Source organism: Aulonocara stuartgranti, assembly GCF_965226115.1.
Source record: "Aulonocara stuartgranti genome assembly, chromosome: 1".
Taxonomy (NCBI): domain Eukaryota; kingdom Metazoa; phylum Chordata; class Actinopteri; order Cichliformes; family Cichlidae; genus Aulonocara; species Aulonocara stuartgranti.
Window position 1 is genome coordinate 11,753,426 of NC_138939.1, and position 23,594 is coordinate 11,777,019.

Here is a 23,594-nt window from a genome sequence, read left to right on the forward strand (position 1 = left end):
ACTAACCAGGGTACTGACTTTCCCTCCAAACAGGTCAATATTGTCCCTACGGCATTCACTTATATTACAGTTAATATTGTATGTGCACAGTTGTGTCAAGAGTTTCTGTGACGTAGAATTCAGTATTGAGAAACAATGATCCTAAATCTGACATTAAGATGTCACTGATGCTGCGTGTAAGCAAATATAAACATTTTCATATTGATTTAAATGTTGGCCAGTTACTCCAATTTTACATGCTTGGGTTTTACATACTGCGATAGTTCTACCTCGAGCAGAAAGCTGCTCATATTTACTCATGTGGCATTACACCAAATCATAATCTTGCCTAGGGCGCTAAAAGTGGGCCTCGAACTTACTACTGCTTACTGAAATTTGCCATTAGCCAGGGACTCTTACTCCAAATGTTGCAAACTGCAGTAACACTGGGGCATCATAAATACTTTTCTTTGTTTTTTTAAGGCGGCGACTGAACGACGGAGGTAATTAAATAAAGAGACACAAAACCTGAGCATCTCACTTGTCTTTGATTGTGCAATTGATCAAATGCTTATCTTGCTTAAAAGAAGTTCCAGTTTCACTACAGTGATCAATAGAATGAAAGAAAGCAAGCATAATCTAGATAGGCAGTAGCGCTGACCACAGCCAGGCACAGGTGATAAACAGTGAGACACCAACCGATAAACAGCACTTACATAGACAGGCATAAAACACAGTAACTCTGAACTTTTGACTGCAGAAAGCAACACAAAGGTCAGTTATTGTTCTTCACCAAGACTCAGTCAGTTCATATCATTTGTCTTAATCTTCCACTCGGTCACTTATGCCCTCATGCAAAATTATCTGATGAGCACTGACCTTCCATTGCATACTTCATATCTAGAGCAAAGAGACTCCACATGATTTCAGCGCTGATCTTGCCCGCATTCAGCTCCTGCGGAAACCTGTTGGAATTCAAACGGATTTCAATCAGACTCATTTCCGTACAATGACACGCTCGAGTGGCTGGTCTGATGGCCATCCCAGGTCTCTAACGGATGACTTAACAGATGTGGTAGAAGACATCTCATAATCTAATAACCCCCCGCTATTTCCAAACCTAGTTGAATTGGGGCGGAAATGAGTTGTATGTGCGTGCCTTAAAGATGAGAAAAAGTGCAGAAGGAAATGACAAAGTGAAAGAGAGAGAATGAAGGTGGCAACGCATTTGGGAAGTAATCTTCTATTTTGAATGCCTATAGATTTTCAGTCAAAGCTTGAACGTGAGATGTCAATGGTTTAATTATCTGTATCTTCAGACAGTGAAGGGAGGACATTTATAGATGACGGAGCCTTGGTTTGAGAAAGGTCAATTTATCTGGAAATGTTTTACTTTTGCTCCAGGCCGCCTTGTTTCTAACAACAAACTCATTTGTCCGACAATTTCTATTGGAGCAGTAATCATCTGCTCAGCTTGGACACTCCTGCAGAGAAGCAATGCTGAAGTGCACTTACTCACATACACAAAAACTCTGCTGTTCTCCTTTTCCCAACCTCAGGTCTTTTTATTGAGGTAAGGAGCCAAGTCCAAAAGGCTGATTCATTGCACCCAGCGAAGAAGAAAAGTGAACAGAATCCCTGAAACAATTGCACTTTCATCTCTATCACTCTAAGAATCTTTGTTTCTATCTCAGTTATTCCTCAGCCTTGTCATGCAACCAGATGGTGTACTGTAGGTAGGCCAGATAATGAAACCCTCTGTGGTGAAGATGAGCATAATATGTTCTGCCACAGTCTTACTTCTATTTGGTGAAATAAATGGTTTATGCATGAGGTGTTTCTGGGGATATTGCTATGCTTATGCTTTTAAAAACAACTGCAGCATCCACGTTTTCCCCCAATCATAAAATGTATTCTTTTAAATTAGTTTAAATCCGTGAAATTTTCAAGGCTAGTTTCATCATGTAAATATTCTCAACACAGTGCGACAGACTAACATTTTTCTCCCTATGGCTGCAGCGGCTCCTATTTAAAGGCAACAAGTCCCCTCCTGGATTTATCATGAAAAAGCATCTGAGTTGCTGTCACTCTGGAAGTTGACCAGGGGAATGTGGAGGCATTAGGCATGAATATTGCAAATCTATCATTAGACAGTGTAGGAGAGAAAGCTCAGGGCATAAACAGAGTCTTAATAAGCATCGTAAATCAGCAAGAAGAAGGAGAAAACAAAAAGTGGGAGGCATTTGAGCAGATATGTATGAGCGAGGCAGAAAGAGGGAAATATATTTAATCTTATTTTCTTTAAAGGCAAATGACACTCTCTTTCCTTTAGGTCATGAAATTTGTTTATTTTATAAACTACAGTACTGTAGTATTGTGTAGTTTTGAGTCACCCTGCATTTCTTCAGCGTGCCAAGAAAAAACTAATTTGCCCCTTTCTGATTTCTTCTTCTTCTATATGTTATTATATAAATAATAATAAAATACATGTAAAATATTATATTAAATTGCTTATTTTTACACAAAGAAAACCTGAGCAATTAGAAAATGCAGTGTTCAAAATATTGTTTAATTTATTAATAAATTAACTGACATTAACCTTTTTGTTTGGAGAGCTAAGTATAATTTTCCTAGCCACACCCAGGGATAACTGCATCCAGACCTAATGAATCGAGAAAACATTTCGAAAAAATGTGGGGAAGAGATCTCAAAAAGTAGCACATCATGCCACAACATAAAGAATAGAAAAACTGTAAACCTCACTATGTGAAAGTTTATTTGTCACAACATGCATTTTTCAGGATGGCCCTTTATCGCATGTTATGGTTAGAATCATAAAATATAAGGCTCATCGGTGTATATGCAAGGAAATGAAAATGCATATATTGTCAAGTAAAGAGATACATACTGGTTAATGACAGGGGTGTAAGCTGTCCGGTCTTCATCAATCACAGAGACCATCAGAGTGATGAGTTTTGGCCAGAAGTCCAGGTTTTTTATCGATGGACCCTGTTCCTCCCTGGGAAGGTCTTGCTTCCGGCTCTAAAGGAAAAATTGAAAGTTAAGGTAGAGGCTGAAGCATTTTTATAATGAAATTTCAACAAGACAAAACACAAAAAAAAACTCTTTTTACTTTCTAATGACCTAATGTTCTATTTATATGTTCTCTTTTCAGCATCAGCAGTGAACAGCTTTGATAATGAATGGGAACCTAACACGACTAGTATATGCTCTTTTTCTCAAAAAAAAAAAAAAAGTAACTAAATCTGTTTCATTGCTGTTCTCCTAATGTAAAGTGAAGTTTTGCTGCTAGGCAACAAAGAAGATGGCTGTGAGACATGCAGTGTATTTGTCTTAGATCCAAACAAAGACACGGTAAATTAAGGTGTTTTTCTGATTGTAAATGAGTTTTACATTTTACAGTGGGTAATAGCATGAGAGTTGTTAAATGAAGAGTGGCAGGCATCCCAAAGTGCTCAGCAGGGTAACCAAATCGTTTTACTCTGTGCTCATGTTATGCAAAAAATAATGATGATAATAATAATAATATTAAATAAATAAGTGTGCTCTGTGTTCAGCATGAAATAAGACTGCATTGGCTTATCCCACGAGAGGTAGATTATTAACTGAACTAATTATAATAAACACACATTTCTGAGCTTTTTCTGGCTTCACTGCACACAGTGACATTATTGCACTGTGTTTCAGACAGCATGTCTCCACACTGAGTTTCTTCCACCCACAGGTTTCTGGGAGCTGGAGGATAAAATTACAATGGCTATAACCATAAGTAACAAGGTGTGTTGGTAAATCAAGGACAACAACCTTTCAGTTTCAATATCTAATGTGTGTCCATGCAAATGTGAGTCAAAGTCCACTGCATAAATCTCTTGCTATACTGGGGAGAAAGGTGTTGAATCCAAACCTCTCACTGACTCTGCCATCTGTTCACACCACACTGCGTGCGTCCACACTGATCTCTAGTCACCAAGTAATTGTCCCTGTCGTGCCCTTTATCATAAACAGGTTTTATAGAAAATCAGCAAGAAAACAGCAAAACACTCCTGAGTTTCCAAATTGACAAAAACATACACACACTGAGAGAACTGCATCGTACGCACAAACGATTAAACACCCACGCACAACAATGACAATGAAAAATCTAACCCAGTACTGTGGACATGCACTCCTGATAGGAAGCCATGCACATTCCAACAACTTGCATGCATGACTAAAGCAAAAATGTCTTTCTGATGAAAAGAAAATTTTGTTAAAAAATGAAAATGTTCAGATTAGTCGCTGAATAATTTAGGTTGAATTATTTAACAATCTTCTACATATTGACTTTGGGGTGCAGCACAAAAAGGAGTGCTCTGGAAACATGTGATGAGTCCATAAATCCTCAATACAGTCTTCCCTACAATAATCAACTTGTTTCTAATAATGAATTTTCTCCTTTTAAAGAAATATAAGTCACATGGTGTCGGTATGTCCCACTGACACTGCATTTGGGAAGAATCGTACTAAGATTAGACTATTACTTCTTCAATGAAAGCTTCTATCGTACTGATTATATCCATCCACGTAGTGACACATCTGTCATGGCAACAGTGCGATTGGTCTCAGTCCTATTTCTTCACATATGTATGGTTGCACAGGACCCCTTGGTATCACATTTTTAGTACGCCGAGTACCCTTATTTTTCAGTATACAGGGTTATTGTTGTGAATATGTTTATTTTAACCCAACCACTATATTTTCCAAATCTAAAGAATATATTTTGTTTACTAAGCCTAGCGGATGAAACGAGTGAAATCAAAAGCAACTAATTTAAAATGAAACAAATTGCAGCTTTGTGGTCTGATGATTGGTGTTGTTATTTATGCCACTCCATCTGTCTACTTTTACACTTTTGAAAACGATTATTATAAACAACAGGTTCAACTTCATAATGGCCATCCAAATAATGTCTACAGGTGCACATAATACGTAATATTTTTTTAAACAACTGCAATTTTTCAATAAACAATTATGAAAATAATAATTGGTTATATTTATGATAAACATGAATATAATCAAAGATTTACTAATGATTAACCAATCAGTAAGAAAAAAAGCATAAAAATTAATCAGAATCACGCTGTTTTGGTTGATCTATTAATGATGTTACTGAACTGAGCACATGCTGTTCTGTGTTCATTTGTACAAAGACTCCATTTACACCATGATCTATATAAGATGGCTATGAATGAGAAGTGAAACTAGGCCGGTCAGTGTGATGAGAAATTAAGACAAACAATGACAATGGCAGATGCACTTGTTAAATGAATCATTAAGTCAAATTTATTTGGATAAAGAAGCAATTTCTGAGTTCAAACAAAGCTACCTTAAACAGACCAACAATCCTTATTGGCCTCTATCTGTACTTTGGTAGAATACTGATGCTCACTTCAATGAGAAAGGCAATGGTTTAATGTGAGAGGCCTGAACCATTGGGGAGACATGCCACTATGTATTGGAAGGTAAATTTTTGTTAAATTGGAAACATGAATAATAAAACACATGTCTCTGCAGGTAGTGAGTTAGCTATGCAAAGCCTATCTGTGTGTGTATTTGTGTGTGCAAAAGTATATGCATATACGAAGGACACTGAAGGTTGTGTCATCCCTGCTAAATCTGATGTGGTATGCAGCAAGCTAAAATGTTGTGTGTATTCCCTTTGTTTATTGGTATTCACTTCAAGTAGGTACAAAAATCCACTGTAACAAATCCATTGTCAAACGTGATTAAGAAACTTCTGTCATTTTTATCTTATTTTTATTTTTTTTACTACGCACCCATGGGTTTGACTCCCAGTTTCAGTAGGAAGTCAATATGACAGTGAGCTAAGAGTCCAGTGCAGTTTCTCTACTTCTGCTGCACGGGGTAGTGGGAGCATAGCATAAATATTGATAGCCGTGTATAATTCCTCTAGGGGGTAGCCAGTGGTTTATGTTTATTGTTTAGCTCCTGCAATTCCCATGCAGAAGAAATAAGCATTAGCATACCACTGGCTCCTCATCAATTCTCGCAATGTGACACAAATTACAGAGCCTCTGATTGAAGGATGTTCCCAGAGAATGTGATCAAATTCCCAAGAGAACGAGCTGCGGGTGGAACTGAAACTGCTTCCACGCATTTTAAGGCACAGTGAGAAATGGTTGTGTGTTTAATGCGTTGGTGAAAAATACATTTAAGGACACCGATTCTGAAAACGAAAAGCATCTTTTTCTTAAATACCCCTTTGTGTTTTGTTGGCAAATATGTGATAATGAAGGTAATGTAGCTACCTATCAAATCACTTTGAGAGGCTTGCTAGATAAGTGGCGGAGTGCTGTAGCTTCTCCTTTGTTCCTGTTGCACACAATCATTGAATCCTTTCCTCCCCATACAACACCAAACCGCTTCTGTTCATTTGTCTTCTTGTGCATTAGCATTTGCATTGGCATGTGCATGCGTGCGTACATATGTGCATTATTTAAGATGCATGCGCATGTTACCAGATATTTCTAGTGTGTGCACCATCACTGCTGCTCCACATTCCTCCATAGTGGATAAACCTTTTCTGTGATTTCTTTGCCCTCCCTCCAATTCCCCTTCATCTTGCTTTTCAAAATCCTCCCTTTACTGCCAGGATTTAAGAAACAGTTAAGCTAGATTCCCTCAGCCCCTCCTCCCCCGAGTCATTTTACACCCAGGCAGAAGCAGAAAGCTTTGTTGTCGTGTTATGCAAGATTCCTCGTTGTGGCTGGGATATTTCTCTGCTTGCCTGGCCACTGTGTCAGCTCTTGTGTCACCACACTCAGTCACTGTTAGCAACTGGAGAATTGGGGTCTGAGATGTGTTCTATCTGCTGGGCCAAAGGCTACCTGGTGTATGTGAACATAATTTATAATCACAGTGAGGTTTACTTTGGGGTGAAGTGCATGCCTTTTTTTCTCTGCCACCGAAGAAACATTGATAGAGAGGCTGTCTACTGCGAAACTGGTGGACGAAGACGTAATTAGCACCAAGTGTCTATCTCACCGGTTTGGTAATTGCTTACAACCCCTAAGGCTGTTTAAACAAAGGAAACTTATTATTCAACTTTTGAGCAGATTGCACCCTATTACGACCTAAAAAGACATTATCTTCTGTGATGTAAAGGCCATTCTCCCTGGGAAGTAAACCGTAAAATAATCAGCGGAGCTGCCTGTTGACTGATTATTTACTCAGGCGAGGCCAAAGCACAAGTAAACTATCACGCGGAAGTGAGTCTGGAAGAGCCAAACATAATGCAGGACTTGGTGAAGCTACTTTTTGAATACGTAAACAGGTGAATCTGTCAGTTCTCAATATAAAAATGCTGCTCATAGTACTAATAATACTGCATAGTATTTTATATGAATAGTAGTATGATATCATAGTTTCACACAAAAAAACCATCATTCAGAATGAACCTTGTTTTTGTGGTACTATATTATCTGCGGCGACACCTGAGAAAAAAAATCTTCAAAACAGTTGACAAACTTTGTTTTTGTTTTGTTTTTTTACATAAGGAAAGATCTTCCAGACGGTTGGGTGCTTTATACGGCTGTTTTCCACCTACAGCTTCCTTTTCAAGGCTGAAGTCTTTTATACAAAGTCTGCAATAGACACTGTGTACATTTTATTGTCTGATAAATGTCTGTGGGGGATATATAGACTATTGATTTCCAGCCATGCGGGATTGAATATACTTTCCACCATTGTCACACATCAGTACAAAGCAAAATAAAGCTGAAAAGGAGACCATAGTGTCACCTTTATTATAGGCTGGAGGTTTTACCTGATAAAGCTGTGCTGTCAGATAGATGCCAACACTTGACAGACCACGTTTTTAAAAGAAAGTTTTTAACTTGAAATTAAATGATTCCGAATTAATAACCACGTTAAATGTTATTGTTACTATTGCTTCTACAGTACTTTTCACACTGATGTCAGTAAAACTCAATTAAGTACCAGTTATCTAGTTATTGGTGTGTGCCTTGCTAGTTAATTAGCAGATGTTGAGTTGCTAGTTTGTAAATTACGAATGACTGCATGAACTGTGAGTTGTTCTCATTAACATTTAGGAGCTGTTGCTCAGACTGTGTTTACTCGTCAAATCAAGAAATTGGGAAAATATTACATTAAAAAGTCATTATGATAACAATAGGCACATTAAATTTTTATTACAGTACTTGTCATTACCCTGTGTGTACCATCTATAAAAACACATCATCTTTGCAGAAATTGTCTTTTTTCTCCTGTATATGGGCCACCATCAGAGAGGTTATAGTTTTCAAGCCCAGGGAGGCCAAAGTAACCACAACCATAATAAAATAAATAAAACATTACAGAGCTGAACAGGTGGCAAGCAAATCCCATTCCAGAATTCTAGTGAACAAATGTGTTTTAAAACTGCTGTTTAGGAAGGAGGAAAATTGGAAAGTGTTCACTGACCCTAGTGTTTCTCCTGCAGCAGGTCTACACACAAACTGCTGTTATATAACTGCACAGGTCTGCAGATGCCCTGCACATGAACCGTGCTGTGATTAAGCCACCTGACCCTCTTTTTTTTCTTCTTTTCTGAATTAAACAATCCATGCATAACTACATTACTGTACCCAACCTTTACTTTAGCTGTTTACATATAACTTAATATCAAATCACAACAGCAGTCGCCTCTGTGCGGCTTTATATTGTAAGGTAGAGACCCTACAATAATACAGACAAAGCTACAGTGAAGCTGGAGGATGGACGCTAACTTTTTTCCACTCGATAAAAGTTACATGAAGGTTCCCGATGGTTGTGGACAAATGCAATAGCATGGCAGGATGCTGTAAACGGACCAAACTTCAGTCAGGAGAACAACTGAGATAATCCATCCACAATACGAGGTTAGTCATTAATATACTGCAACAACATGGGAATAGAGGAGCTGCGAGAGAATTCAACATTAATGAATCAAGAGTACGGAAGTGGAGGAAGCAAGAAGAATGAGATGAGTAAAGTTTGACTTCTCTGACTGTTTTGTTTCGCTTCATGCACCTTATAATCCGTGCGCCTTATGGTTCGAATAATACGGTACCTATCTTTCTTTCACTGTATCACAAGCTAACTTTAGCCAATAACATGTCTGAGGAGCTTCAAAAGTAAGCAGTCAGTGTAGTATAAACAAGTGTATAGTTAGCAAGCCATTGAAGATTACTAGTACACAGCTTGAGACCTAGCATGAAGCGTTCTCATGTGCGTTCTCTCACTTTGCGCAAAGCATCTGATTTTGTTGTTTAGGAATGTTTAAGTTTAAAAGTGCAGGCCTTAGTGTCATTAAAAGAGATACAAGCCAGTTACCTGATCAAGGAGCTGGTTGTATAGCTCATGACAATTATCAAAGATGTATTTATAGGTGGAGTCTAGACAGGCTTTGACACAGTCCTTCACCACCATACTGGCTCTTGGTGGACTCTGGAGTTCTTGCACCTGCAAACACACAGAAATACATACAGTGTTTAAAAAGTATGCCTTCACATTCAAACATCCTAGGTTTGTTAGCAGTCCATTCAACATGAAAATCATCCAGATCATAGACATAATGCTAGCAACCCTAATCAACACCTTATCACTTGTGCAAAAAAGGGCAACCTACTCTATGTACTATATATAGTAACTGACATGTAAGTGAACTAGCATTTAGGTACATGTGCAGTGTATCACATACTAACACAGGGGCTCCACTGTTTGAGCAGCGGTGCATACTGTATACACAGTGAGGCTCAGCATGGCTATGGCACAGAATGAAAGCTTTGGTAACCTAAAGTGACAGTTTTCATTCCTTTGCTCGCAGCTGCCATCTTAGCTATGCCTCAGTGCGCTAGCGCTACAACCCGACTCCCACAAAGAACGTCGGATGGAGCCGTGCTTTTCATATACCAGGAGACAAGTCAGCATACTCTTGGGGTTGAAGGAGGTAGAGGAAACAACCATAGCTGTTTATTGATGAATGAAGTTTAACACAACTCCACTGCTTTAGCCTCAACTCATGTGGTTGTGTAACAATAAATGGTTTGGTTTTTAAGTAGTAGAAGGTTTAAGGAGTAGAAAGTGAAAATTCTAATGTATATCAGAGGTATGCAAAGTGCTCCGTTATCATTTAGTGCAAGTTTATGTCTCTTTTAGTTTTTTCTTCAATTACATCCTTGTGTTCCCCTTTCACCCCTCAGCTTGTCCACTGCCCATCCACCCTTCACTGTCACACATAAAAACACACCTTCATCCTGAAGAACGTGATGCTGGTCAGCAGATCAACAGTAGATTTCAGATCTTGGAGACGCTCTGGGTTTCCCGCAGGGAAATTATCCTGATTTAAAACAGAGAGAAAAATTACATAAGGAGAGAGGACATCTTGTTGGAAGCAGCCTTGTAACGTCACACACCTCCGACTACCATGTCATATCGCTTAGGCCAAATATTAAAATTGATTACAGAGCAATACCCAGCAATCATAACAAAATGACTGTCTGTCTAATCGTTTAGTGGACAAGGGAGGTCTCTGCTGATGAAAACCTCTATTTCAGGGCCATGAAGTCATCAGGCAGTGCAAAGCACCGTGACGGAGAGCATATAAAGCCCTGACAGCTCAGAAGAAAGGCATCGCTGGCCCATACATTATCCTACTTCTCCTACTCTCTCAGTGCTCTAATAAAATTTTGCTTGTTTTCAATCCGTCCTCTTCCTTGTCGATGAATGCACATGGGAGACTCAGGAAGTAGAGCCAAATCTTAACGCCGCCTTTAGGCTCGACAGCACAAGCGCAGGAGGGGTTTTTTATGCTACACGACCAACAGAGGCAAAACTCGTCTGACATCTTAACGATGTCAACAGCATACAGAATTTGATTGGGTTTCCAAGAATACACACAATAGACAATTGAGGTTTTTAAAAAGAAATGTTAAACACAACCCAGAGGCAGGTCTCGAATCTATCCAACAGAAAATGCAGATGACCTGTTAATGTTTCACAGTCAGTCTGCAGTCTACCGAGACATTGCAGTATATTTCTCTAGACCCGTGATTAACAGGAAAAGTCCATTTTAGTGGTGAAAGTGTAGACCCCAATAAACAAAGCTTGACACACATTTTGCATAAGCAAATGTAGATCACGTATTCTATATTTGGCTGCTGAAGTGGGAAAAATAGAGAAAAGAGAATCAGTAGAGGCTGTTTCTTCTTCAGATAAAACGCTGTTTGTGTTGCTGCCTTTTATATGAACAATACAGTTCTTTGAGGGTTTCATCATTTCTCTCTAGATAAAAGATTCCATTCAGTTTACATTTCAAAATGAAATTTATCCAGTTGCCAAGGGACTTCTTTTTTTAGAGTTATTGGGAAAATACATGGTCATCAGTCACTTTCTTTGCCTTCTTTTTTCTACTTATGTAGCCTTGAAACACAACATTTGTACCTATGAAACAACTGCTCTATACTGTAGTGTCACCATAGCCTTGAAACTTGGTGTGTCCGTATGTACTCAGACCACACAACAACAGCTCAGTATGTGCTTTAGTTGTTATGTGTTGGTACTGAGTAAAACTAAAAGACTGCAATAGGATTTGTTGTTAAAACAAAGGTAATCCACTGAGGCTGATGAATTTCTCAATTAACATTTAACCTAATCTGTGGTTTCTTATTTTAACAAAAGAGGCAATAACAACTCTTGGTATGAGAAGAAAATCATCTCAGAAAGAACTTAAACTGCACTCCAGAAATGTTCAATTTTCACTATTGCCAGTCTGCCTTTCAGTGATAATGGAGGTCTGATCCATTGCTGAGTTATACAATTAAATTTCATATTGCATTTAGGGAATATTTTAAATGTATTAATTCCAGCAGTTTCCTCAACTTAAAATTGTAATATAGGTGTGTAATTATGGTGACTAATGTCAAGTAAAATCAAGTGCTTGTTGACATTCACTTTAGCAGCTGTACAGAACATAGCATCTACATTCAAATATTATGACCTCACCTACCAATCTAATTTGATATCTGACAGCCAGTTTTGAATGCAGCTGGCATGTTTTTACAAAAAAAGGACTTTATTACTGATTACACCTGTGTAAAGCGGGGGATTTCTAAAAAGCGGGCTACTTTAAACAGCTCAAAATGGCCCATACTTGTCAATTAGTGTTACAAAGTACAAGATGTTAAATTCTAATCTGCAAAATCACTCATTTATTACTGTTCAAGTGCTGCTGCTCTTAACTTCAGGTCTTTCTAACAGGAGCAACAGTGGTGGTGTAAGAATTTTGTCTAGCTCAACCTCTGACTATGCTTGAAAACACAATGCTGCAACTAAGAGCTCATCAACAGAAAAACAAAGTGAAAAGAAAGGAGAAAAAAAATTTATTGTCCACAAATAGACAAGCATACTAAAAGTCTAAGCATTCATCTCTGCTCCAGGAAGAAAGACATAAGCATTGCCTTACAAAGATGACAGAAAGTCCATTATGAGATGAAATGAGGAGTGAATGATGCTGATTAGCTTTTAGTTCTTTGTCTTTGCTCTAGTGTATACTGAAAATTATGTTGGGCCAGTGCTTGCAATTAGTGCAAAATTCCAAAACACTACCTGCTTAACACATAAAAAGAAAAGTTAGAGCAAGCCTACCATTTACAGCATGAACTGTTTACAATTTCAGCTCAGACGCTGTAAACAATACCCTGTACACTGTACGACTGATGTTAGGAAAGGCTCGAATATTCCACAGACAGTGAACAGTTACACTGATTTTACATGTGTCTGTTCTTTGGATACCCCCCAAAAAACATTTTTCCTGCTCTCCCTGTCACAGCAGCATGTTAAGTTTCCATTAAATTCAAGTTATTAAATTCCTCCAGTCTATTTTTCTAAACTGGTGACCTGCCAAGCACCACTACTTTAGGTAATACCCAGACTATAGACAAGTACCTCACACAATCCTACTTAAAAAAAAAAGAAAATTCAAATGTTTATTTTTGCCAGGTATGGAATGGAGCAAGTCCAGCTAATCAAAAGCAGTCATGTACTGTTGAGTGCTGGAACACATCATGGGAGCTTTGAACTGGAAACAATACACTCTGACCATGAAGACATGTGGTATGCACCTCTACTTTTGCATGCCTATTGCTATAAGGTATAAATACTGCATTTAGGGGTTGCATATTAGATTTTATACACCTTTTAGATTTTCAAAGGCCTAACTTAACCTCCAATAAAAGTAGTTTTTAGTTGTTTTGCTGTTTCAAGTAGACTGAGGTTTATGCTGTAATATACTGAACTTGTTTTTTTTCCTGAGTATGTCAAATTTATAAGAGACCCCAAAAAGAACCAGAGAACACTGGTTAGATTATATTTCTCATCTGACCTGAAAATGCCTTGAGCGACCCAAGGACAAGCTGAAGGGGATGTCACTGTGACCCACCTCTGGATGAGCAGCAGAAAATAGAAGAAAGTACTTCTAAGCCCTTTCTACACAATAAATCCAGCCAAGGTTATGAATATTGAACGCCAGTATCTTATTCATTCCACTTTAGTTCGTTCTGTGCCCTTTCAATAAATAAATATAGTTGTCACAGAAGTTTCTTATTCTCTGCATTCTGTGAAAGGTGACACTAGCTCTTTTCTTCAGCTTGGATTTTTTACACTTTCTGCCATAAATTTCAAAGGGCTGGCTCTGGATTAAGCAGGTTCTGCTCTGGAAAGAACAAGATTACTCTAAATGCGCGCAACAATGCAGGCGTAGCTTTTGTTTTCTGAATGTTTGCTTCACAAGCTTTGAAATTATGTTCGGGTGCTATGTGGGAATCATATAAGGGTAATGTTTGAATAAATGCAAATGCTTTAACAAAATCTTGTTGGTATTAACTGTTAAGCATTTATTTTTTGTTTTGTTCATTTGATGCTTTATCCAATCCATAAAAAAGGTGTTAGTAAAGAAAGCTGACGTAGTAGTGCTGTGGAAAGCTACAGGTGCATTATTAGATTTTTTTCCCACAGGTTTTGGAAGCAGAAAGAAAAAACTGCTGTTTGCATGAAGTTCTACTATACAGAGTTTCATTTTGAGACTATATGACAAGACTTAGTGTTGCTCACTGAACAAACATCACTTTATATCAAACTGCCCAAACTCAGCCCACATCGTGCTCTAAATGCTGAATTTTTATGCACGACCCAGTGAACCCCAGTGAAATCCCAGCTGGGACAGACTGGCCATATGAGGTGTCACCGTGTATCAGGAGTATCAGACTAAACTTGAAGGGGAAGAAATGCATATGTAGCAAAATGTAGAGTGGCACTTGCAACCTGGCTCCCTCACTGCTGATTCAAGTCCTCTGTTTTACAAAAGCAAACTCGATCTCCCTCAGAATGTCATTATAGGGAAATCCATACTGTGAGCAGGCGGAGAAGCCAGATCTGAATCTTATTACTGTCCAATAGTGGCAGGCGGGCTCTGTGGGATGGCTTCAGAAAGTGAGAGAATGAAAGAGAAGGTATAAACTGTGTGTGGATGTGTGTGCATGAACCACTGGTCTGTGGCAGGTTTGACAAGAGAGCAGCAGGGCAGTGCTGGCAGGTGAAGCCAGTGCGATATACTGTGACTTCTCTCAGTGAACGTGTCATTGCCAGATGACCAGGCCATCTGAAAATAAGAGAGGCCATCTCTCCTACACTTAACTCTCTCTCCTTCTCTGTCTACCACCCATACTTTTCATTCGTCATCTGTTACTCCCTCCCGCTGTTTCCAAATTCATCTCATTCCTTCCAAATGTCTCCCTCTTTGTCCAAATCCTTTCTCCTCCAACTCCTTCTCTGCTTCTTTCATCCACTTCTCTTTCCAAATCCTCGCGATCCCTCCCTCACTGTTTGCAACTTCATTCTCCATTTACCGTTTAGGCGCACACTGCTGCTTTTTGGGTGTGTCTTTAATCACATGTGGCTTCACACTGATGGCTATGGCAAAGAACAGGGGGACTGAAGCAATCACCCACTTAACGACACATTGCCTTTTGTGTTACATTAAAGGTGAGTGGGTCATCTTTCAGCTACAGTTCACTGTTTCCTGCCTCCAGCTAGAGAGAAGCGTGGAACTGCATGCTCTCAGGTGCATACCTGTGTGTGCATGGCAGTATAGCGGGCTTGTATGCAAATATATTAAATAGACAGAGAAAAAGCGGGAGAAAAATATGTGTTTATATTGTATATCTGGAGGTGAGCAAATCTACATGCACAGGGTATGGAGGGTAAGGAAAATGGTGAAAAAAATGAGTGCGTGACTAAGTATGTGGTATGTAGCAGGACGAGCTCTTCTAGGATTGCTCTGAAAGATTATATGCTGGAATTTAGAATTTTAATTTAAAATATGAAATAATTTGCATCCAGATAATAGTCTCAGGACAACTGAAGAATTACTCTCTTTTTGTATCAACATTTCTTAAAATGCACATCTCATGACGATACATAAAAAAAATTAGGATGTCTTGGATACACAATGATGCAAAACCACTAGCTGAAGACATTTTTATTTAGAAAAGCATTTGATTAATTTCTTCTTATGCTGTTTTTATAGTTTTATTGTTTTACATTGTTTTTATTTACTGTTATATTGTTTTTATATTCCCATTCCCTGTGTTGTAAAGCACTTTGTGATTTTTATCTGTGAAAAGCGCTTTATAAATAAATTTTACTTACTTACTAGACTGTCAAACTAACTATATTCATATTTATATTGATTAAAACCATTATATTAAAAATTAAACATTAATATTGTTTAAACGCCCATACAATGATACTAAAAACAACTGTGTAACTGTTGTCTTTGCACACTTTCATACAGTTATTGTTCAAACCACTCTCTATCGGCATGACCTGGTAGTAACAGTTTTGTTAATTTGACAATAAAAACAGCACATAATCAACAAGTTATAGAATAATTTAAGTTACATTACTATTGCAAATAATTCATTGTAATTTTCTATGATATATACCAGGATAAATATAACTTGATAAGGTGAAAAATAGGTGAACTATATGGTCATCATGGTGATACTGAACAGCTAAAATACATAGATGGAGAATTATCATAAAACAATCATAACATGATCTATTACAGTGGGACTGAGAGAATTAACTATTGAAGGAAGAAGTCATGATAGTCCCAGAGTTTCAGAAATTATGTGTACAACAGCATTTCTGATATTCACTGTCTTTGAGCTCCTAATTCACTAAGTAATTAAAAGTAACATATTATAAAACTAATGCAGACATTGTGTTGCAGATCTTGGGACACATTCATTGAGATTTGTTAAATTGCAACGTATTATACATTTGGAATATGGTTAACAATATATCTGTTTTTCTTTATTTACCTATATAAATATTGGTTTTTGCATGCACGTAATTTTATACACAATATATTTTTCTACTTCAGTAGTCAGTGATACATCTATCACTGGGGAGAAAACAGCATAAAGCAGAAGCAAGACAACATGCCAGTGAGGTCATAGAGACGTGTAATAATGTATAACGGTGAGAGCAGTTTACATCAAACGCGTTCATGCTATGGCTTTAACAAGTCAACCAGGAAATTTTTACATAAAGCAGGACAATCAGGCTCACAGAAAGAAGCTGCCTGATGTGCATTGTTCAGGAACAAGGTCCAGGCAAATGACCCTGATGTATGAACCCATATCACAAAATAAATAGGCGCACAAGTGTTACCTCCACTGGGCTCATATAGTGAAATGATATTTCCCACCATGTGCAACAGACAAAATATTAGAAGCACGTTTCCCGAGACCAGAACAGTTCAACACTAGGGTCACTATACTATAGATCTGAATCGATATCTCTATACCATAGTATTAATAAAACTGATAACATCTACAAAGATTTATTACAGGACACTTTAAAGGACTGAACTAGCTTGCACGCGTAACAGACATTTACAGTATTGCCTCATGGTACAACATTTTGATAAATCGTAACTTTGATTGCCAGTAAGGCAATCTGATTGTTCCTTTAGAAAACATAATTAGTAGGTTGTTCTTTTCTGCAGTCTGTCCCTTGCTGCTAAACTGTATAGTTAATTTAATGAGGAAGTTTCTGACGCTGGACACTGCAGATGAACCATCAAAGGAAAAAGGAAGAAGACATGATTGCCTCATTAATTAAGAGCCCAGTTTAGGATTTAGCACTTATGAAATACCTTTGTTCTTTATAACAGTAACAATAAATTCATATTTGTCTGCAGATTATAGTCTCTGGGTAGAAAAAAAAATGGAGCTAACAGCCTACTTTATAGATATTTTCAGGATGTCCATTACCAGAGGCAGAGTGCTGGGCACTCTTTACTGGATCTCTTTATTGCACTAAGTGGACCACTATTTTTGAGATGATGGCCTCTTGACATTGTGGGCTGATTACTGATGTTTATGTGCCTGGATCTACCAGGGGCTGAGAAAACTGCAAAAACTGAGAGGCCATGTTTTTGTACATTTGATGCAACAATTTTGTTAATTATGGCATCAACAATGAATGCCATAATGCCTATGTCTAAATATAGACAATGTATATCTATAATTATTCTTTTCCGGATCATGCTTTTTAGGTTTTCCCTTCTTTTAGCACAGCTTCATACTATTAATATTGTACATAGTCCACTTGGTAAATGTCATCCTTGGCATGACATCACAACATTTACCAATGACATTTACCGCACCTTAAGCCCCAATATTTTGCGCATTTAACACTTTTGCACTTGGGATTAAGATCCATCTAAGAAGGAACCGTATCCAAGAAAAAGAAGAATCCACATGCATTTGGCATTAGCAACAAAGTGTCACTGTGCCACACTAGATAGTCAAAGGAGAATGTAATCCAAACAAAGGTGACTCCATCTGGAATTTGTGATGTAATGGGTACTTAGACCATCTTTACAGCAATAAGGAACATAGAAAAGAAAATGCCAAGTGATGAATAATATTGAGATAGACTCACTATTCTCAGAATATTTGCCTTACTCCCCGTCCTTGTATCCAGAAGGCAGTTGTCTGCTCCCTAGAGTGTTTTGTCCTTCAACCGTATCACTCCTTTGTTTTACCTGTATATGTCTTTTTTTTTTTTTTTTTTTTTTGGCCTGTCCCGTTTGGCTCTTTTGCCATCAGAATTGTTGTCTAAAGGCAAAGAAAGATGCCCAACGGATTTACTTTACCAAACTGACCATCCCAGCCTTGCCGTAATGGTCCATTTGATTCACCTTTTATTGTTTATTTTATTTTCACTTACCTGTATATGTCTAAGTCTTTGATCTTGCCACCCCCAGGGCTGTCTTCCAGACCCTTGATGTTTTTACCTTTTGTATCTATTTAACACCTATAGGTATCCCACTGCCCCTGTCATCTTCTTGTGCTTCTGTATAAACAGTATGATTTCTCAGAGGTTTTGGGTCAGCTTACCTTCCAAGACTGACATTCTGTGCTGGTAAGCCTAGCGTATGCTTAAATACTTTAATAAACATTCCAACACAGCAAACTCTTAAGAAACAGAATTGATTTTTACATTTTTAACACATGTAGCTTTCTTTGTAAAAAAAAAGAAAAAAAGAAAAAGAAACAAAGAAAGAAAAAAAAATTTAATGCAATGGCAGTGTATTAGATGAGAGACATATATTACCATCCAACAAATACACTCCCTGGTTGCTCCATTAGATATATCTGTTCAATAATTAGTTAATACAAATACCTAATCAGCCAATTAGATAGCAGCAACTGCATTAAGGGATGTAGACATAGACAAGATAACCTGCTGAAGCTGAATTGAGCAACAGAAGGGGGAAGAATGGTGATTCATGTAACTTTTTACGTGACGTGTTGAAAGTGTCAGATAGGCTGGTCTGAGTATTTCAGAAACTCCTGATTTTCCCACACAATCCTATCATGCCAATTTCTGCTGTGACATTCAGATGGTAGAGCCAGAATTTGGCATAAACAACGCGAAAGCATGGATCTTTCCTGTCTTTTATCAACAGTTAACTTTGGACGCCTTAATACCAACCAAGCACCACAAACATCACAGCAAAAGCGGGTTAACCCCAGTAGTAGACAGGTATACTTAATAAAATGCCTGATGTGCATATGTACATATGTAAAACAAGCAGATATCAAACTGTCAAACATTACCAACGTCATATTTTTGTACTGACAGATGCCACATAAACATGACTACACACAAACACACACACCACATGTAAAAATCTAATACATACCCGATATTTGGAGAGGTCGATCCTCAACGAGTTGTGCAGCTGGTCCAGTAATTTGACAAATTTCTCCCTCTGCAAGGACAGAATTGTATAATTCAGTTTGGAGCATCACCTCAAAAGTATTGTGCCTAAACATTTCTTACACTGCATGGTGTGGAGCATATCTTCGCCCTAGTAATTCAGTTTTATTTGCTGGAACAAGATTTTGTCATTTTGCAATATTGCCAGCGTCAGCTTGCTGGCTAAAAATATTATATGATGCCTTACAACATTAACTTCTGAGATGTTGCTGATTTTATACAAAACTTATCTTCCACTAGAACTATTAAAAACAAATAGTGAAGTCAACAGTTCAATATCAGCTTGTAGAAAAGTAAAACATGTCACTTAAGTCTGACTGTTGCCAATAGAAATTAAATTTTTTTATGAACACTATATTACACTACGGTTGGCAGACAGCAAGAAAGTATTATGTGTACTTACCCCAAAGTTAGAGGCAGCAAATCGGTCTGAAGCAGAGGCAGTGGTTGTGGTGGTGGTAGTGGGATGGGCGAAGTAGGAATTGATATTAGCAAGCAGGTTGCTCATTACTGCTGGCACCCCAGGACACATGTATTTGGCGGACAGACAAGAGAAATGCCTGCAGAGGAGAATAAACAGCTATTATCCTACAACAAGTGGTTGAGAGAGTAAGAAAAAAAGGCATGATTTCTTCACAAGGGAACATAAAACAATTACATGAAAAAGTACAACTTAAGATCCCACATCAACTGGGCAATTTCAGAAAGAAGCATCAAGAGCTCAACACGCACTTACATAGTGGTGAGAAAAAAGGCTGAAAAATATTCTGTGTTACTGCAGTAACCACAATAAAAAAAGAAAGTGAGAAGACATAGAGCAGTAGAGTATTTCCTCATCATATTTCAGCTTCCTGTGGCTGAAGGGAGAACATATTTTAATGTTCCAAACAATTACTTCTGTTAGAAGAGTTAGTTAGTGCAAGTAGACCACTGCCCGTGTTCATGCAGTAAAATGTGTCTTCAATGAGTATCTATAGAAAATTGTGTCATAAATCAGACTGAGCTGTATAACCTATACTGTTAACGACATAAGGCTGCAAAGTAACAGATGGAGCATATAGGTTTAATAGTAAATCAAGGGAGGTTCAAAGGAGGAGAAATTAAACGTGTAAATTTAACTGAGAACCATTAATCCTGTATTTTTAAATATCACAGAGATAGACTCCAGCACAGTATTTGAACTGCTTAGCTGAAATCAGCCCAACAAAAATTAGATCTCAGTACTGGATGGTGCTTTAAAAATAAAGCAAGGGAGGGGGTGAGGATGGAAGTGAATGAGAGCTCTTTTACTGCTGCAAACTTGACATCTTCCTGCTACCTTTTCTAATCTCCCTAGATCCTTTTTTGATTCTGTGACTTTTAGACTACACACAGTAACAGCGGCACATGCCACTTTGGATTTGGCATAAACTTGCCCTTTCTCTCTACACACATCTGAGCAGCGCTACCCAGCAGTAATTAAGTGGTGGAGCCTGAGAGGCCTAGTTTGAGCAGGGATCTATGCCTGAGTGAGGAGCATATGCTCCTTTTAACACTCCATCCTGCTGCTCCACAAGCCATTTGGAATGCATCTTAAATCATAATGCAGCAGGATGTTGTTATTGTAGATAGTATACCGCATATAAAATTAATAGGTGCAATAATCTGTATGTTTACTTTAATGCATCTCAAAACCATGCACACTTGAGCTGCCTTTTCAGCCTCAGGCATGACCCATAGCAAACAAACATTTGGATGCATGAGAGCTTAAAGCAAGATAAAATAAGCTGAACTTTATACATTTAGTATGTTTTAGCACCACTACCTTTGAGGCAAATATTGTACTTCAGTCTTACAGTTTTAGATACTACCTTAAAGATTACAACTTTGCATGACCTTACATATCACCAAATTACATTTATGATAATTTAAAGTATTACATGTTAGTATTACATGAGTTGGAAAAATATTTAGGAACCAATTGATTTGTCACTGAGTCGAAATCTGGGCTGTAAAAGAACTGGACAGGTTGTCTCATCTACTTCTACTTGCCGTAAAGCACTTAGTTGCTGCCATGTGGTTGGCTGATTAGGTATTTGTATTAACTAACAGTTGAACAGGTATATCTAGTGACGTGGCCAGTGAGCTTCAAGGCACAGCGATGGGAATATACAAATACATACAGGACTCGATATGCTGCTGTAGCCAACAATGCGACGCAGTTAAAATTAGCTGAAGCTTAAATGCCTACAGTGAGCACATTAATGCACATTACAATATTACTATTGACAGAATAGTAAAGATGACATACAAACATATATGCTCTCATTTAAGGTTTTGAATTCAAGATTTTTATTTTTAGTGGCGTTTTTTTCACATGGTGGTATTATGAATTTAATAGGATTCAAATCCACAGATTTGAGCATGTCTAAGAGTCGGGCATTTAGACTGAAAACAGACATTTTGAAACTAAGAACATCTTGCTGAGTGAGTCATCACTTCCACAGAGTTATGTGGAGTAACGGTAGCAGATTTACTCCCCCTTCTTCTTTGTGGAGCGGACACACAGACACACATACACACACAAAAACACAAACACGTTCTCATTGGGAGGCCGATTTAATTACTCTGCTTTCAGCCTCCAAATTACCCAGGAGCACTTGGGGTTAGGAGAGCAAAGTGAATGATGCAAAGAGAGTGATGATGGCATCCGCTGAATTCCCATGGTGCTTTTAGAGCTGGATCTCCTGAGCCTATTTCCAAGAGGGAAGACATTGCCTCCCCTAAAGTTATCCTGCTTTGGTTTTTTACTAGCGGGTGAGATGTACTACACACTCACATATCATTTAATGGGTTCAGATAGCTAGGAAAAATGAAAAAAAAAAAAAGATGATGAGAGATGCGGACAGGGAGACAGGGGAGTGGTGATAGTGTGCGATGAAGAAAAACGAAAATGAGGGAGGGGTATGCCAGGAGTTGTTGTAAAGGGCACCGGAGGGAAAGTGAGCCTTCACAGCTGCTGTGATTTACGCAGTCATGATGTCAGGAGTTACTCTGAGTCAAGGTTCAGCGATGAAGAAAACAGAAAGGTAGGACCTTTCATAAATTCCTGATGAAACATAATGAGAAACACCATGGTTAAACAAGGTTCAAGCCTGAAGCATTAACTCCACGTGATAAAGCGGGTAATCAGGCCACTTACTGCCCTTAAATAATGTGGCTATCCCTCATATGATACAATGAACTGTCACAGTGAATCAACAACATGTCAGCTAGCAACTCTCCATCAGTTTGCTGCACCAATATGATCCAACATGTCAACAATGCTTGTGCTATAGTTGGGCTGTTGTTGTAGCAGCTGCACCCCTTTCTTGTGTGGATATTGTGTGATAACAACTGATGGATTTTGGAAACAATTAAAACTGACTTTGCAAGGTTAAAAAGAAAGTCAGCTGCATGTTTGCCCTACAGGGCCAGCAGGAGAAAAGATAAAGTCCACAGGGTTAAATCATAATCGGTAAGAGAGTAGGTGGTGCGAGAATCAAACATACTCAGAGGTCAGTGGTTAATAAATGAAATTAACAAATTTTAAGCAAATAATTTGAAAATAATTCTCAGTCCTGTTTGATCACTTGATTTTCAAACTTGAAAGCAAAAATATGAGTTGAGCCTTCCATTCAATTTGCCAACAATCTGTGTGTAATTAGGGTCTGATTTAGTTAGGCAGCAGTTAATTACATAGTCAGCTAGTGGGACTGCCCAACAAGTGCAGTGGGAACAGAGCTTAAAAGGTGTACTTCGATGGTGCTTTTCAAACAACAGCTCATACAGAAACCAGATTGCAGAGATACTCAATGACTCATTATTAATGAATTACTGCAGTAAAAGTCATTAGCAAACAATAGATAATAGCTGATATAATGCAAGAGACTATCTTTGCCTGTTTAATTCTAAAACCCATTTTTTATTTCAACTGGTAAAGGATGATTTATTCTCTGTGTTTACCCACCTATGTGATATACTGAAAAGTATCTTACTATAATACAGTATTTTAGATATATATATAAATTATTAAGGCAAAATTTTAATTAAATCCCCATATAGGCATCTCCCCTAAAACATAGAAAATGTCAATCTGCCCATCCACGAACAGCTCCTTGACAATACTTCACATACGTGGCACACAGGCACATCTTGAGGATTTATCTACATCAAATATT

The 23,594-nt window shown here is 38.0% G+C and overlaps 1 protein-coding gene across 2 annotated transcripts in view; it reads right to left on the bottom strand.

Annotated features, from left to right (window-relative positions):
• The window catches only part of unc13c (unc-13 homolog C (C. elegans)), a 113,104-nt gene that overhangs the window by 40,178 nt on the left and 49,332 nt on the right, over positions 1 to 23,594 (bottom strand). For both annotated transcript variants that reach the window (XM_082529978.1, XM_082529977.1), the window contains exons 13-18: positions 19,799 to 19,955; positions 19,319 to 19,387; positions 10,289 to 10,378; positions 9,373 to 9,501; positions 2,888 to 3,021; positions 859 to 944 (exon numbers count right to left, since the gene is read on the bottom strand). In XM_082529978.1, the coding sequence (XP_082386104.1) occupies positions 859 to 944; positions 2,888 to 3,021; positions 9,373 to 9,501; positions 10,289 to 10,378; positions 19,319 to 19,387; positions 19,799 to 19,955 (665 nt within the window). The remainder of the gene's footprint in view (positions 1 to 858; positions 945 to 2,887; positions 3,022 to 9,372; positions 9,502 to 10,288; positions 10,379 to 19,318; positions 19,388 to 19,798; positions 19,956 to 23,594) is intronic.